General features: G+C 35.3%; 1 protein-coding gene across 1 annotated transcript; it reads left to right on the top strand.

Annotated features, from left to right (window-relative positions):
* The first annotated feature begins 2,763 nt into the window (after window positions 1-2,763).
* LOC141480251 (uncharacterized) lies at window positions 2,764-3,454 on the top strand. The gene is made up of 2 exons (XM_074170124.1): window positions 2,764-3,083; window positions 3,253-3,454. Exons 1-2 carry the CDS (start codon window positions 2,764-2,766, stop codon window positions 3,452-3,454), a joined length of 522 nt encoding a protein of 173 aa, XP_074026225.1.
* The last annotated feature ends 13,198 nt before the right edge of the window (window positions 3,455-16,652 follow it).

Genomic DNA, 16,652 nt, shown 5'->3' with positions numbered 1-16,652 from the left:
TTCCTCAGAGTCGACGAAATAGTATTTTCCAGGAGAAAAATACACCGTTTTTCCAGGAGGAAAATGCAGCGGTTTTCCAGGAGGAAAATAATGCAAGAGAACGTCAGGAGACGTTACTCCGAGAAAATAGACATCGTCTCCGAGGAGAGGTGTTGTCCAGGACCAGGAGTATGCACCAGGCCAGTCTTCGTCAATTGCTCGACATGCGAGCTGAATTGTCAACGCCAAGATCGGTCTCCACTAGTAAACATCCACAGAGCGAACCCCAATTAGGGCTTCGCGAGATGTTGAATATGAAAACGCGATCTCCTATGCTGAGATCGGCTCCGAAAACGAGCCAACAGCATTTTTCATCAGAACCGGAACAACCGGAACGATTTAAAATTTTTAACCGGCGACGACAACAGGAGGGTTGTCTGCCTCTAGACTTAAGAGTTTTCCCCGAACGAAAGGTTTTGAGTGAAAACATTGAGGCCGTGATACCTACTTATGTAGTAGAGTAATGTAGTAGGGTAATGTTTCACAGGGTGTACAGCCATCCTGTGACAACAGTAATTAGCGAAATGTCGAAGCCATTGTCAAACCCGACAAGAGAATCATGCCATATTGGACAGGACTTTCGAAACAGCGAATGTTTCGAAAGAAGAACCACCGGACAGGACTTTCGAAACAAGGAAAGTTTCGAGAGGCGCGGTGAAGGACAGCGTTTCTAAAGCAAAGAAGGCTTTGGAGATGCTAGCAATAGGGAATCAAGCGACGAAGTACAGGTCGTCCGACGCCAGGCGTCACGATGCCCCCAGGGGGGAACACTTAGTGATCCCTGGGAGGAGAAGGGGTCATCGTGCACAGGAGCGCCTCGTCCCCGGTTCGAGCCGGATACTGACGACCTAACGGAAGCACTAGGGAGTGGAGGAATGCCAGGGAGTCACCCTGAAGCCGAGAGAGACTTGGGGGTGGCCTCATGGCGGGGTCAGTACCTAAACGCATCTCGATTCCCAGAATATGAGCGAACCGAAGCATACCGACCTCCCGTTGCACCCAGGCGAGAGCTGAGTCCTGAAATCCCAAGGGCTCAGGTCTGGGAGGCCAGCCAGCCGCAGCAATGACGAAGGGTAAATGCGGTCAATGGGAGCGGAGTCGTAGGACACGCCCCCTCAAGGGAACCCGACTATTACTTTTCCGGAGGACATGGTAACAGAGTATCCCTCAATAAAGATGGAGGTTACATTTACAATTCTCAGAATATTTGTGTTGGTGGAGCTAGTTTGGAAAATGATGTGTACAGATTAAACATTGAAAAATCAGAGCAGCTGTTAGCGGCAGCTACACAGACCTAATGTAACACTTGGCACAGACGATTAGGTCATAATAATATAAATGATTTTGAGAAAATGAAAAAAGGAGCAGTTGAAGGTGTAACTTACCATATAAGCAAATCAAGTTGTGTAGTTTGCTGTGAAGGCAAGCAAACTAGGCTACCTTTCACTGCAAGTACAAGCACGAGCAGCAGAGTCCTAGAAATCGTTCATTCTGACCTGTGTGGCCCTATGGTGCAGAAATCACTTGGCTTAGCTAAATACTACCTGTTATTTGTTGATGACTACAGCCGGATGTGTTTTGTATACTTCCTAAAGGAAAATAATGAGGCTTTTAAGTATTTTCGAGAGTTCAAAGAGCAGGTTGACAATCAACAGTCACAAAAGATTAAGATATTGCGGTCGGATAACGGTGGAGAATTCTGCTCAGTGGAAATGGAAAATTACTTGAAAATACATGGAATAATGCATCAAAAGATAGTTGCCTATACGCCGGCACAAAATGGCTCAAGTGAGAGATTCAATAGGTCAATTGTAGAAAAAGCACGCTGTCTCCTGTATGATACTTCATTCAACAAATACCTGTGGGCATAGGCTGTGAATACAGCAGTATATTTGAAGAACCGATCACCAGCAGCTGTTTTGGATAATGGTACTGCCCCTTATGAGATGTGGACTGTCATAAAACCAGATATAAGCCACATTAGAGTATTTGGAAGTCCAGTTATGGTCCACATTCCAAAAGTAAAACGTAGCGAATGGGACAAAAAATCTCAAATGTTACAACTGGTTGGATATTCAGAAAATTCCCAAGGCCACAGATTATATGACTCGAAAACAAATAAAATTTCTGTGGCACGGGATGTTGTAGTCATGGAAAGTGATACAAAAGACACAATAGAAGTTATGGTTGAAGAGAGGGAGCCAGACAAGATTATAGAAAAGAATGCAAGTAAGGAGGAAAGTTTGACAAGCATTGAAGATAATGAGAGATCAAGCAAAGAAGACCCGACTTATGTTGCAAGTGAGTCCTCAAGTGATCAAGATGAAGAATATAGTGAGTGCTCAACAACTGAGGACAGTATGGTCGCCACTCAAAGTGATGCTGTCGTTCAAACAGAGAATCGAGTTCGTCGTGCACCAGAGAGATATGGTTTTTCCAATATGAGTGTTGAATACTTTACTAGTGAACAAACGTGAAAAACAAGTAGGTTTTCAAGAAAAAGGGTAACAGCAGTCGTAATGTGCGCTACAGAGCCAGACTTGTAGCTAAGGGCTTCACCCAGATCCAAGGTGTGGACTATAATGAAACATTTTCACCAGTTTTGCATTATTCTACTTTGAGATTACTTTTTGCCTTAAGTGTTCAACTAGACCTAGAAATGAACCACTTAGATGTACCAACAGCTTTCCTTAATGGTAATAAAGATGAATGGAATGTGTATTTATGGAAATACCAGAAAATTCAGACTCCAAAAATTGTGATAATAAAGTTTTGAGGTTGAAAAAGGCCATATATGGGCTGAAACAGTCAGCTAGGGCTTGGTACATAAAAGTGGAATCCAGTTTGTTAAACTTAGGTTTCAAGAAATCTAAATATGAACCCTGTTTATTCATGAAATGTCATGATGATGTAAAAGTTTATGTAGCTATATTTGTCGATGACTTTTTTGTCTTTTATAACTGTGACAACATTTACAAAGAGATGAGGAGTGTATTAGAAGAGGCTGTTAATGACAATTGTAGTGAGACTTATCCTTATCAACAGTTAGTTGGATCACTGATGTATCTTTCATTTTTCACAAGGCCAGATAGCTCTTATAGTGTTAGCTTTCTGAGCTAATATAACTCATGTTATAATGAAACACATTGGAAACATTTGAAAAGATTGTTAAGATATTGGCAAAAAAACTAAACATTTTGGTTTAATTTTTAGGAAAAATATTACTGATTTACATGGTTTTGTTGATGCCGACTGGGCATCTTGTAACATTGATAGAAGGTCTTATACAGGATATTGTTTTGTATTGTCAGGCTCTGTAATTAGTTATGAGTCACGAAAGAAAGGAACAGTTGCCTTGTCTAGTACAGAGGCAGAGTATATGGCACTTGCAGAGGCTTGTAAAGAAGCAATTTGAAAAACTTGATGTCAGAACTAGGTATATATGATAAACCGTTACGCTTGTATAGTGACAATCAAAGTTCTTTAAAATTGGCTTCTAATCCGATGTTTCACAGACGTACGAAACATATTGATGTACGTCATCATTTTACTAGAGAATGCGTTATGAATAACAAAATGGAACTTGATTATTTACAAACTTCTATGCCGGCAGATATATTTACTAAGTCACTTTGTGCGAATAAACATTATAAATTCATGGATCTAATGGGTATAGGGGAAGTAAAGTAAATTTGAATAAGCATGTAGTTTTTAAAGATATTTTTCATTGTTAAAATACTTGTAATATTTTGTAAACTGTAACCTGAAGTAATTGCCAGGATATTTTATAACAAAATATCATCCAAGTAACGCCATCTATTATAGATGAGTGTAAACTTATGTACCTAGTTTCATTATCTATGAAAATAAAAAGTCTGTTGTCAACCATTACCGTGTTTTATTAAGTGAGTCGGCATCGTGGAACCTTTGCAATCTAAGAAGTGTGTAAACGAGTATTATATATATTCTGAACAAATGAACTCGTAACACTGACTGTCCATAATATACAACGGAAAGTATACATTTTTTTTAGACTATATATCCCACTCTCTTCATAAAATGATTGAGTATTATAGCATTTATTCTTTCTGAACATAATTTTAATCAGTGAGTTTTGGATAATTTCTAAATGAATTGAACATAATTTCATAAAAAAATTAAAACAACAATAAAAATTAATTGGCGCTCCTGAGCAACTAAATTACGTAAGGAAGATTTGAATATTCCTCCCCATATTATTAGACAATATGATAAAAAGGACTTGGCCAGGGCATCATATACAGTAAGCAACATTTTTCTACTGACTATACTTCAGATTTGATGAAATTTGTAAGTGAGCTTACGTAATCATTTCACCGTATAGTCAATATGATCATTTCAACGGAGGCACTGATCCACTAGGACCCCTGAGTATTTTATTGTATCAGTTTCTTCTATGAAGGAACACTTGCAAGAGAGTATTGTTTTGGCAAGTAAGTTTACGGATTATAATCTCTGTAATAATGGGATGATCCTTCTTTGTTGAGAAGAATGCAATAAATTTAGTTTTTTTGACGTTGACACTCAATAAATTATTACTTAGGCAGTGGAAAATTATATTTATACCTACCTTCGCCTTTTTATGAGCTTCTTCCCATGTGTTTCCGACAAAAGTTAATGCTGTATCATCTGCAAAAGAAGTTATATTACGTTTGTTTGAAGGTGATTGACAATGTTTCGTGATGAATTTCACTAGTTCGGACTTCCTTTGTCTACTATATAAAATGATTTGAAATCCCTGAAACAAGTAAAAAAGAATAATTAAAAAAGAATAGTTGAAAGAACAATTATATTAAGCAACAATAAACCTGAAATGAAATGATAGTGAAATAACCTACAGGTAAAAATATAATAATTGAATAAATAAAAATTAAAGGAATGCAAAAAGAAAATAATAAAAATAAAAAAATGTAGAGATTCCAAGTCACGTTAGTTCACGACGTTTCGATTGTTGGTATCTACAATCGTCTTCGGGTGATGACTGGACTGATTCCTCCGAGAGATGACTATTTTATAGGTCGTTGAAATACTTTCACTTTCTCTACTTTCCATTTTCCGCTTCACTGATTCCGTGAGAGATGACCGTTTTGGCGGGAGTTGGTCATTTTTCGTTTGTTGCTTAATATAATTGTTATTTTCAACTATTCTTTTTTAATTATTCTTTTTTACTTGTTTCAGGGATTTCAAATCATTTTATATAGTAGACAATGGAAGTCCGAACTAGTGAAAGTTATATTACCTTCGAAGTCTTTCACTGAAAAAATATTATTTATGTATATTAGAAATAAGATAGGGCCAGGCACCGTTCCTTGAGGTGCCCCCCTGGTTATTAATAGAGATTCACTAATTGTAAAATTTATTTCAACTCTCAGAATCCTATTAGACAAATAATCCTCAGAGATGTTTAACGCAACTCCTCTTATACCCGAATTATGTAAACCCTGAAGAAGTATATTGTGATCCACCGTGTCAAAGGCCTTAGCTAAATCTAAAAAAACAGTGATAGTTTTGTCTTGATTTTGAAAAGAATAGTTAACTAAATGAATTTCTTCAAAGATGGCTTATTCAGTGGACCTGTTTTCTTTGAAATCAAGTTGACATTGAGAAAAAAATTATTATTTTCTAAGAAATGCACCATTCTTTTTATTATACATTTTTCCAAAATTTTTGCAAAACTGTTTATGAGTGTTTTAGGTCTATAATTAGTTAGAAGTTTTTTATCCCCAGACTTGAAAATTGGTACTGCAATTGATTCTTTGACAGAGGTGTATAGCAAAGTAAATGTGATACTTTTTAATAATATGAACAGAAATTCCATCAGGTCCAAGAGCTGTGCTATTTTTGAGTACAGCTATATCAGTGATTAGTTCTTTAGTTGTTAAAGGTTGAAAAAATAATAAGTTGCACATGTTTACGTGGTTTTCAACAATGGTAGTTTAGGGTTTCTCGATTTTTTGGGACATTTCATCCCCAATTTCAACAAAAAACCTAATAAAATAGTTGGCTTTCTCTGTATTTGATGGAATTTCAAGTTCATTGTCAGCTACAATATCAAAATGTTTCAATTTTATTCCTGGTTTGGTGTTAGTTATTTCATTTATATTGCTCCAGATTTTTTCATGTCATATTTTGCTTCCACAATTTTATGTGAATAATACTCATTTTTTGATACGCCTACGAGATTAGTTAGGTAATTTCTGTACAGTTTATAGTCAGTTTCATTTTTAAATGTAGAATTGTTATTGTTGAATAGTTGAAATGAGTTATTGATTCAAGCAGACCATCTGTCATCCATGGTTTTATTTTAAGCAATTTCTTTGACTTCACCCTAATTTCTGTACAATTATCCAAATACTTTGATAATTTATCAAAAAATACCTCGTAGGCAATATGGGTTATCTGAATGAAGTAATGTTTTCCAGTTCTCTCGTTTCAAATATTTTTCGAATTTGTTATGATTCAAAACTTCATTCGATCCACATGTATTGATATCAATAGTTTCAGTGTCAACTTTGATCGACATGAGTACTAAATAGTGATCGGTTATATCGCATTTAAAAATATAGGGACTGATATCTGTTTTTTTCACCATGTTGCTGAAAAATTTCACATAAGCGTATCTATTGAAGTTTTATCAATAGTAGTAACTTTAGTAGGTTTGTTGATACATGAAATAAAACCTAAGTTATGGAACGACCGTTCCCACGGATTGCTGCTCTCACGGAAACATGATCTGCTGACAGCGGTTTTCCAAGAAATCCTTATCTGGACTTGCGAGGCGACGTTCATCATTTTAACGTTCATTTTTTCATTCTATTTGTAACTCTTGACAGAGTTAGGGCAGTTCATTGCGAACAAAATCAGCGTCTATACTGGACGAGTAATTCAAGAAGAAAAAAAAATCAATTTTGTGAATTTTTGTAAAGAAATTTCAATAAATTCGAATCTGAAGTCAATAATACAGAATTATTGATTGAATATTGATTCATGAACGAACTTGACGATATTTTAAATAGACTAGGTAATTTATCATTACAAGAAAATTCAGTAGTTAGCGAAAGTAATTCTGAACCTGAACTACTATTACCAATCATAACAATGGCTCCACCACAGCAACAAAATGTTCAAATGAACTGGGATCTTTTCAAGTCTCGACTTGATAACCTGAAACCTTTCGATGGTGACAGTAACGCACTTAATAAATTTATTGATAGGTGTGATTCATTGAAACATTCAACGATGCATCTTTGAACGAACATGTCTTTGAATGCATCCAGGAAAAATTGATCGGGAAAGCAGACTACATGGTTAGAAATCGACCAGAACTCAATACTTTTGAAAAATGCTCCGAAACAGTGTTTCGGAGCATAGGAATAGATTGTTTCGTTCTGGAACTAACGAAGAGTCGACCTCATAGAGGTGAAGACTTACTCAGTTTCGGAAGTAGGTTGCAACTGATTAGAAGTAGCGTGATTCAGAGAATCAGTAATGATTCTAATTCAAGTAGAAAACAGAAACTTTGTCAAATAACACATTATGATGAGGTTGCACTTGGTACATTCATTGCTGGATGTACAGGTATTCTCAGAAATAATTTACATCTTAAAAACCCAAATTCTCTTGAAGAAGCAATGGATGGCGTATGTGAACGAATACGAAAATTTTGAAAAGTTATATGGTACCGTCCGAAATAACTATAGAACCAAATTCAATACTCATACCAACAGACATACCCACATGACCAATGTCCCAACGAACACCACCGTTCAACAAACAATACCAAATCAATCACAGAGACAATTTAATTATCCCAACACCAATTTTTCGAACCCAAACTTCTCGCCGAGACCCATTTGGCCCAATCAACCAATAAATGTCCAACCCAGGACACTACCACCAAGAAAATATCCTACTAATCGAGAAGTGTTTGGTACCCCTCAAATTGTCTTCAGACCCTAACAAATTCCTTCAAATCAATTGCCAAAACCTGGACCAATGTCGACTACTTCTAGAAAACCCACTAGGGTGTCCCACCAACAAATTCCTCAATACCGGCAAGACCCCAGGACCAACTTCAGAACGCAATATGGTTCAAACCAATATGAAAACCCGATTGATTGATATCGATTTGATTAATAAGAAATTGATAGGAAAAAATACTGAAATACCTTTCAAATTCAGACAACCTTCAGATTTGAGTGTTTCCTTTTCAGTAAACCCGCTGGAAAAGATGATAAAAAATCTGCCAGTGAGTGTGTATGAAGGCGAATTTTGACAATCGAAGGAACTGTGAATAATCTCATTATCCCCCAAATGTTGACTATTGCCAAAAACGGATATACCCCGATCGAAATTCAAAACACCACCAATAAAACGATTTCAGTAAAATTACTTGAACCCCTACCTGTCACCCAATTTGTATCCTCGACATACGAAATATTCACCCTCGAATCTTTCACAAACCCCGACAGACAGACAAATGACCATTCCGTATCAAACGAAGCCGACCTGAGTATCGCAGACTTGATTCGCATTGACCACATGAATTCAGAGGAAAAGACCGCAATAATCAGAGTATGCAAAGAATATTCGGATATCTTTCTCAAACCAGAAGACGAGTTGACATTTACTTTAAAAATCAAACATGAGATAAGAACTACAGATGAAATACCGGTACACACCAAATCATATAGGTATCCGTACGTCCACAGACAAGAAGTCCAACGTCAGATCAACGATATGCTTGAGAAAAATATCATACGACCCAGCTGTAGCCCGTGGTCGTCCCCCATTAGGATGGTGCCCAAAAAACTCGATTCATCTGGTAAACAAAAATGGAGAATAGTTGTTGATTATCGTAAAATAAACGAAAAAACTATAGATGATCTATACCCATCCCCAATATTAATGATATATTGGATAAATTGAGACGTGCTCAATATTTTACTACCCTCGATCTGGCCAGTGGGTAGGCCAAAATTCTATCGAAAAAACCGCATTTAATATGGATCATGGTCATTATGAGAACTTGAGGATGCCGTTTGGTCTCAAAAACGCACCATCAATCTTTCAACGAGTAATGGATGAGGTCCTCAAAGACTTGCAAAATAAAATCTGCATGGTCTACATGGATGACATCATCATTTTCAGTACCGGACTTCAGGACCACATTCAAAACCTCAAATTGGTAGTTTACAAATTGCGTGAAGCTCGTTTGAAACTTCAATTAGATAAATCGGAATTCCTTCGAAAAGAAGTCGAATTTCTAGGACATGTGATTACACCGGAAGGTATCAAACCTAATCCCCTAAAAATCACGTCTATCAAAAATTTCCCAATTCCGAAGACTCAAAAAGATATAAAATCATTTTTGGGACTATTGGGCTATTATCGGAAATTCATTAAGAATTTCTCCAGACTCACAAAACTCATGCCCAAATGTCTTAAGAAAAATGAAAAAGTAGAGCACACGAAAGACTTTATTGATTGCTTCAATACATGCAAATCAATACTTATGTCTGAACCTGTTCTAGCATATCCTGACTTCCAAAAACCATTCGAACTGACCACGGACGCCTCAAATTTCGCAATAGGCGCCATATTATCCCAAAACGACCACCCAATATGCTATGCCTCCCGGACACTGAACCCAGCAGAAGTCAATTATTCGACAATCGAAAAAGAACTTCTTGCCATCGTCTGGAGCTGTAAATATTTCCGGCCCTATTTATTCGGTCGAAAGTTTACAATATTTTCCGATCACAAACCCCTTCAGTGGCTCTTTTCATTGAAAGAACCCAACTCTACGTTGGTACGCTGGCTTTTAAAACTCGAAGAGTTTGAATACAGTCATACAGTATAAAAAAGGCAAGTCAAATCAAGCAGCTGATGCCCTTTCTAGAAAGCCTTCCAACGTCGATTCGAATGCCCTTGAAACTTTATCCATTCAAAATAATTCAGGTGACGTCGACGAAATAATTAGAGACATTTTGACAAATCCCGAAGAAATCCCCGAATTTTACAAGACCGTTCTCCAAATTATCGAACCCCCGAAAAATCCACAGAAAATCAATATAATTTCTGACATTCAAATCATTCCTCCAAAAGAAAAAGAAGAAAATTCTGACTCAGAAACTGTTCACACTTCACTTGAGGACCCTATATGTAATATTCCCATTTCAGAGCGGGCTATAAATACATATAAAAACCAGGTAATCATCACACTTGGGGATATAGAAAAATTGAAGTGCAAGATCGAAAAAGTTTTTGAAAATTTTCGGTCATATGTCACACTAACGAGAAAAAACATTAAAAACAACATCGTCAAATTACTCAAAGAATACATTGATCCAAAACAAACGTACGCACTTCACTTTAAGGACCCTTCATTGCAAAGGCTTTTCAGCAATACGATACAATATCTTTTCAAAAATTTCTCTTTCAAAATTGTCGAATGTCCCACATTCCTTACTGATGTAGAAACATCAAATGACCAAGAGGAAAAACTTCAACTTTACCATACGAAAAAAACGCGTCACAGAGGTATCAATGAAATGAAACAATCTCTGAGTTCACGTTTTTATTGGCCTAAAATGATTGATGATATCCAAAATTTTGGCAATAACTGCGGAATATATCAAAAGAATAAATATGATCGAAATCCCCAATCATAAAATTCAATCTCACTCCTACCAGTTCAAAACCATTCGAACATATTCATATCGATACATTCACGATATCGAACGAAAGTTTTACTACAATTATCGATTCCTTTTCTCGATATGGTCAAGCATACCCGTTGAGAGCCCTTACCGGTGTCCTAGTTCTCGAAAACCTTCTCAATTTCATTTGTAAATTATGTCGAATAGAACTTCATTATACAACTCCCAAAAATAGAAATTCCAATTCCCCTGTGGAGAGGTTTTACTCGACCTTTATCGAACATTATCGATGCTTGAGAGAGGAAAACAAGAATCTTTCCCATGAGCAGTTAATGAAACATGCCCTCCTAGGATACAATAACTCAATTCATAGTGTCACAAAATTCACCCCGTTCGAAGTAGTAAAAGGTCACATTAATAATACGAATCCATTCGATCTCAGTGATCATATCATTATTTCAGAATACGTGCAAGCCCATAAAGACACTACCCAAAAATTGTACCAATCTATACAACAGACAAACCAACAAACCAAGGAAAAATGCACGACCAAAGCACGACAAAAAGACCGACTCAAATTCAAAAAGACTAAAATACTCAAGGAAACAAAAATAAAGCTAAAAACCAACAAAGAAACCTATCACAAAAATATTGCCCGAAAGCCCATGACTAACAAAAAAACTTTTTTACAGGGAACTGACGAAAATGAGGTTACCAATCCTGACCCTAATACTTCACGTACTTCAAGTACTACGTGATGAGGACATTCAAATCAATACTATTCATAACCCCATTCTTCCCATACAATAAGGCACCGCCAAAATTATCTATAGTAAACATACATTTCTTTACTACATCGATTTGAGTCCAATTATCAATCAATTAAATAACTTGAAATATTTAAGTCAAATTTACGATGAAAGCGAAATTCCATATTTCGAAAATATTTTGTCATACTATCAATTCTTTGGCACACAAGTTACATTTTCGAACACGAAATTGATTTTCTCAATTCATGTTCAAATTATCAGAAACGAAATTTTTATGTTTTACCACCTGTACCACATCATCCAAAACCACCATATTTACGTTCATCATTTCAACGTTCATTTTTTCATTCTATTTGTAACTCTTGACAGAGAAAGTCGTTTTCAATTATGCATTTATAAAATAAATATTTTTAAAAAAACAATTCTCCGTTCAAAGTATTTAACTCCTAATTCAGCCATTGTGCATAATTATTTGTTAACTAATGCATCAGCAGTGGAACCACAATGAATCGACACGACAGTACCCCCCCTACATCTCTAACCCTTCCCCTTAAATTTATCGGATTTATTAAAATTGGTACCACGCTCTCTCGTTTCAAATCAACGAAACGATAATTTCGATTCGTAACTAATCGATGAATTGTTCTTTCCCGACAGACATGAAATTATCCCGACATACACGAAATTATTGTTGTACTTCAATTTATGGTTGGCATATCTGTCATATTGTGTGGGGACTAAGAGAAAATATATAAGGAAAGATGGCAGAGAGGAGAGGTAAATTCTTTTCTTGTGGGTACAATAGTATATAACAAATAGGAAAGATAATAGGTTGTAGTACCTAATCTTTGACCTGACATAATATTCAAATCTACAAGAGAATAATAAATTATTTCAATATTCCTGTAGATTTTCCCTTGGAATATATCAGTGTGAGTATTTGGAATTTTCTTTTTATTATTATCGAATAATGGGTTATTACTTTTACAGATGACGGAAACGCTAAAAAGAATGCGGGTGCACCCTAAACATTGGGAATTGCTTTTAAATTTCTTATAAATTCACCCACAATTGATAAATGGAAAATTTGTTTGTCAGAATGCCAAACAAAAATCTCGAGAACTATGGGAAGAAGTTACCCAACAGTTAAATTCTGTAGGATTAGGGGTAAAATCTGCAGAAAAATGGAAGATTGCTCTACAGGATTGGAAATATAAAGTAAAAATGAAAATTGCAGGCATTAAATCTTCGCAGAATAAAACTGGAGGGGGGCCTGCTACGACTTCAAAATTGACTGAACAGGAAGAGAGATTAATGTCAATTGTGGGTTGGACTTCAACTGGAAATGAAAATATTCCTGAATTAGGGCTTCCACGTTTGAAACACGATGAGGAAGTGGTAGATTACTGTGCCACAGCCCTTTTAGATCATCAATATATTGGAAAAAAAATTGTGGAGCGTGTTAACAATGAGGAAGTCAGCCCATCGAATATGAACATTAATAGCAATGAAAGAAAAAAAAAGCTAGTTCTAGCATTAGTGACAACGTAATCGAATGGTATCAAAAAGAAACTATGACAGTACTAACTGAAATATCATCCAGTGTGAAAAGTATTTCAAATAGTTTGGAGAGTATTGCAACGGAAATGAAGACTCTGTCTGAATTATTGAAAATGCATATGCAAAAATTATAATATTTTTCAGTTTTAAAATTCAGAAAATATATGCTTGAAAGAATAACTTTTGTTTTTCATTTCTTATGAACTCTTGTTTATTTGCAGAAATTTATTTTGTATAAAATGAAGAGTTTTGAATTATTGATAAATAGTGTTTTGTATAATCAATTTATTTATATAACTGATAAATTATATTATTAACCGACTATTTCAATACTGAATCAATTATTTAAATGTTCATCATTGTTATAATATAAATTATATTATATAATCACTTATGAAAAGAAGAAATCACTAGTATTTTGCAACAATAAGAATAGGAAATTGTTAAACATATTTTTTGTACATTACTTCAAATGAAAATGCATTTCGTATATTTCAAAATATATATTTCAGTTTGTTGTTTAATGAAAATATCTTCTTATAATACGTTCTCTCACTCTATCACCTTCTTGATGTAAATCATTGGGCACAACGTCTGGAGGTCTTACAACTTGGAGCTTATCATTTACCTCAACTATTAACTCTACATTTAAATTGTGGAGTATGCATATATTATGGAGAGTTGCACATGATGAAATTATCTGGCCTACAACTTCAGGCTTATATCTCAACGTCCTGTCACCACTAAGACATCTGAAACGTTGTTTTAATACACCAAAACAACGTTCAATACAATTTCTTGCAGAACAATGAGCTTGTGTATATCTCCCTTCTGGTGTATTTGGCAGTGCATTCACAATAGGAGTCATTAGTCAGGGTTGCAAAGGATAGTCTGAATCACCCAGTAACCAGCAGCTCCTATTTCCAAGTCTATATTGTGTTTCAACTTCCTCACGAATAGCTGAAGTACGCCAAATATATGCATCATGTGTAGATCCAGCATGTTTCGGATTTACAGCTAGAATTCTCAAATTAGAATCACAGATCTAAAAAAGAACAAGTAAATAATGCATATAAACTTTAAGGACAAACCTACCACTTGAATGATATCCTTTTCTGTTAACAAAATTGTGTTGTTCTTCGACTGGATGTAAAATCCTTATGTGTGTACAATCCACTGCTCCTATGACTTCTGGAAAATTATATTTTTGATGGAAAGCGAGTTTGATAACATTTCTCTCTTCATTTGTAGTTAGGAATTTCACATACCTATCTGCCAAATGCTCAGTTATCAGTGAAGAAATGTCTCTAATACAATTTGAAACATACTGCTGACTTATGGAAATATTGTGGCTTTCACCTATAAGTCTTTGATAGCTACCGGTGTCATAAAATGAAAGTGCCACTAAAATTCTCGTCCTACGATCGATAATGTTAATTTTAGGAGAGTTACTCATATGAGGCATTAGGTCGTTGATAAGCTGGCTACATATATCTTTTGTGAGGCGAAATCTTCTCTGGAATTCTAAATTATCCAAATTGAATGGATCATAAGTATTTCGCAAATGAATTCTCTCAATATTGAAGTTTCTCAACCTCTGCCTTCTGTGTTGTCTGGCTAATAATATATTAACCGATAACATTTTAATTCACTAATTCCTTTCTTAACATTCACAATATTAAAAGAGCACTAGCTAGAAATTATTTGTATTGAGGTTATACCTTATATTATTTGTTATTATATATGGAAAAGAAGAAGAATGCATAAGATTTTGTTCGATGTTTTCAGCTTGGTCTTAGATTCTCTGTCGATGATACGAAGAAAGCCGACGTGTTATCGGAAATAGTTTGTCGAGGGACTATGGTGAAACTTATCCATCGAATCGACTTCGTCTTGCTCGATATCTCAATCCGACATCGACAGTTATCGATTGTCTGTGGTTCCACTGCACGTCTGTTTGCTATATTGATATTTATATCTCCAATAAATACTATCAAGTCGGGCCCTGTAAGAGATGATAGATAGATAGATTTCTGATATGTACATTTCCGATTGGATGCAGAAGGGCGATAGGAGGCTACTTAATTCAAGTAGATTAATTTCACTCAACTGTTTTATGTTACTCGAGTAACTAATATCTTCCCTAATATATAAAATCAAACCATCATTTTGATTAAAAATGGATTCATAGTATATTATGTGGAAGCCAGGAATAGAGTAGAGAGCATTACCGTAATTGTATATTTTATTCACCAATTTTTCAAAAAAAACTTACCTCATTAACAACTGTGACTGTGTCAACTTTAAAGTTGGTATTACATGTGGTTTCAATGTTCTGAGCCTTCCCAAAGAGGTATAAAACTATCGAGAGTAAAGTGTTCAGAACATATTCTCCTTGTGGAATGTGGAAGGGTATCTGATGGTCTGTTGATGTCTGTCTAGGAATCCTAGAATAATGCAATAAAATTACAGTCAAATATAATTTCATTTGTTCTATAGCCTTGCATACAAAAATCCTTTTTAACATTATAAACATGCTAAGTACTACACTTATTTCTGTGCTTATACGATTGTTTAGAATTTAAGTTAGGTTAAGTTACGTTAGTAGACATCTACAATTGCTATTTAGAAATAATGATAACTTTCAAGCTAGTACTAGCTACGTAAATCCAAACTTGTAACTATTGTGAATAATTCAAGGGACTTTAATCTATAAATTATGAAATATGGAATTATAGAATTGTAACACCTTCTGGGTGATTCAACGAAGAATTCCCACACCAAAGTACAAAACGCCTCATTTTTTCACGAATAACTATCAAGCCGAAGCCTATGAACAAAATGGTCGAAGCCTTGTTATGGTCTGAAATGAGTCTTTGATCCTTCTGCGCACTGCGCTGACACGTTTTTAAAATTCAATTTGGATTAATTTTTCGAGTATCAGAGATATTACCATTAGTAGTCTAGTTATAGGTTATGTCGGTGATCTCGACGGTATGATAATTTGTTGATCCGCTTGAAATCTGTGAAGCAGTTAATCACCATTTCGTTACAATAGGTAATGAACCACCAAATACTAGCCCTAATACAACAAGAATATCTAATGTGTTTCCAGTTGTTTCATCTATGTTTTTTGAACCTAATATCCTCTGAAATAGAGGATATTAGATGAACTCAATCTAACAGAGCCAGTGGATTCAATGGTTTCGCCCATATATAAAAGTGAAAAAAAAAACAATTCGAACAATTATCAACCAGTTTCTGTGCTTCTTTCCTGTTTTTGCAAAAATTTCAGAAAAACTTATACATATGAGGCTTATGAACTATCTGGAAAACAATAACCTTCTATATGAAAGTCAATAAGGTTTTTGCATCTCTAGTGACACAGAGACAGCGGTAATGGATGTTGTATCGCAAATCCAAATGGAAATTGATAAAAATAAGAAATCTTGTCTCTTGTCCCTCGATTTGGGCAAAGCTTTTGATTCAGTTGACCATAGTATATTGTTAAAAACATTATTCAATATTGGAATCAGAGGCAATCTTCTAGAATGGTTTCAGAATTATTTGTATGATGGAAGAC

Source organism: Leptinotarsa decemlineata, unplaced genomic scaffold, assembly GCF_025532065.1.
Source record: "Leptinotarsa decemlineata unplaced genomic scaffold, Ldec_3_MD MMD2_P_RNA_scaffold_7, whole genome shotgun sequence".
NCBI lineage: Eukaryota > Metazoa > Arthropoda > Insecta > Coleoptera > Chrysomelidae > Leptinotarsa > Leptinotarsa decemlineata.
Note: the sequence above shows the minus strand (reverse complement) of the source record. Positions and strands in the feature narration are given on the sequence as shown.

Bases quoted from the DNA above. Each gene is read 5' to 3' on its own strand.
- LOC141480251 (XM_074170124.1), top strand. From the start codon at position 2,764: ATGGAAATACCAGAAAATTCAGACTCCAAAAATTGTGATAATAAAGTT. The intron at 3,084-3,252 runs GTTAGTTGGATC...TTTAATTTTTAG, and splicing joins GAGACTTATCCTTATCAACA to GAAAAATATTACTGATTTAC.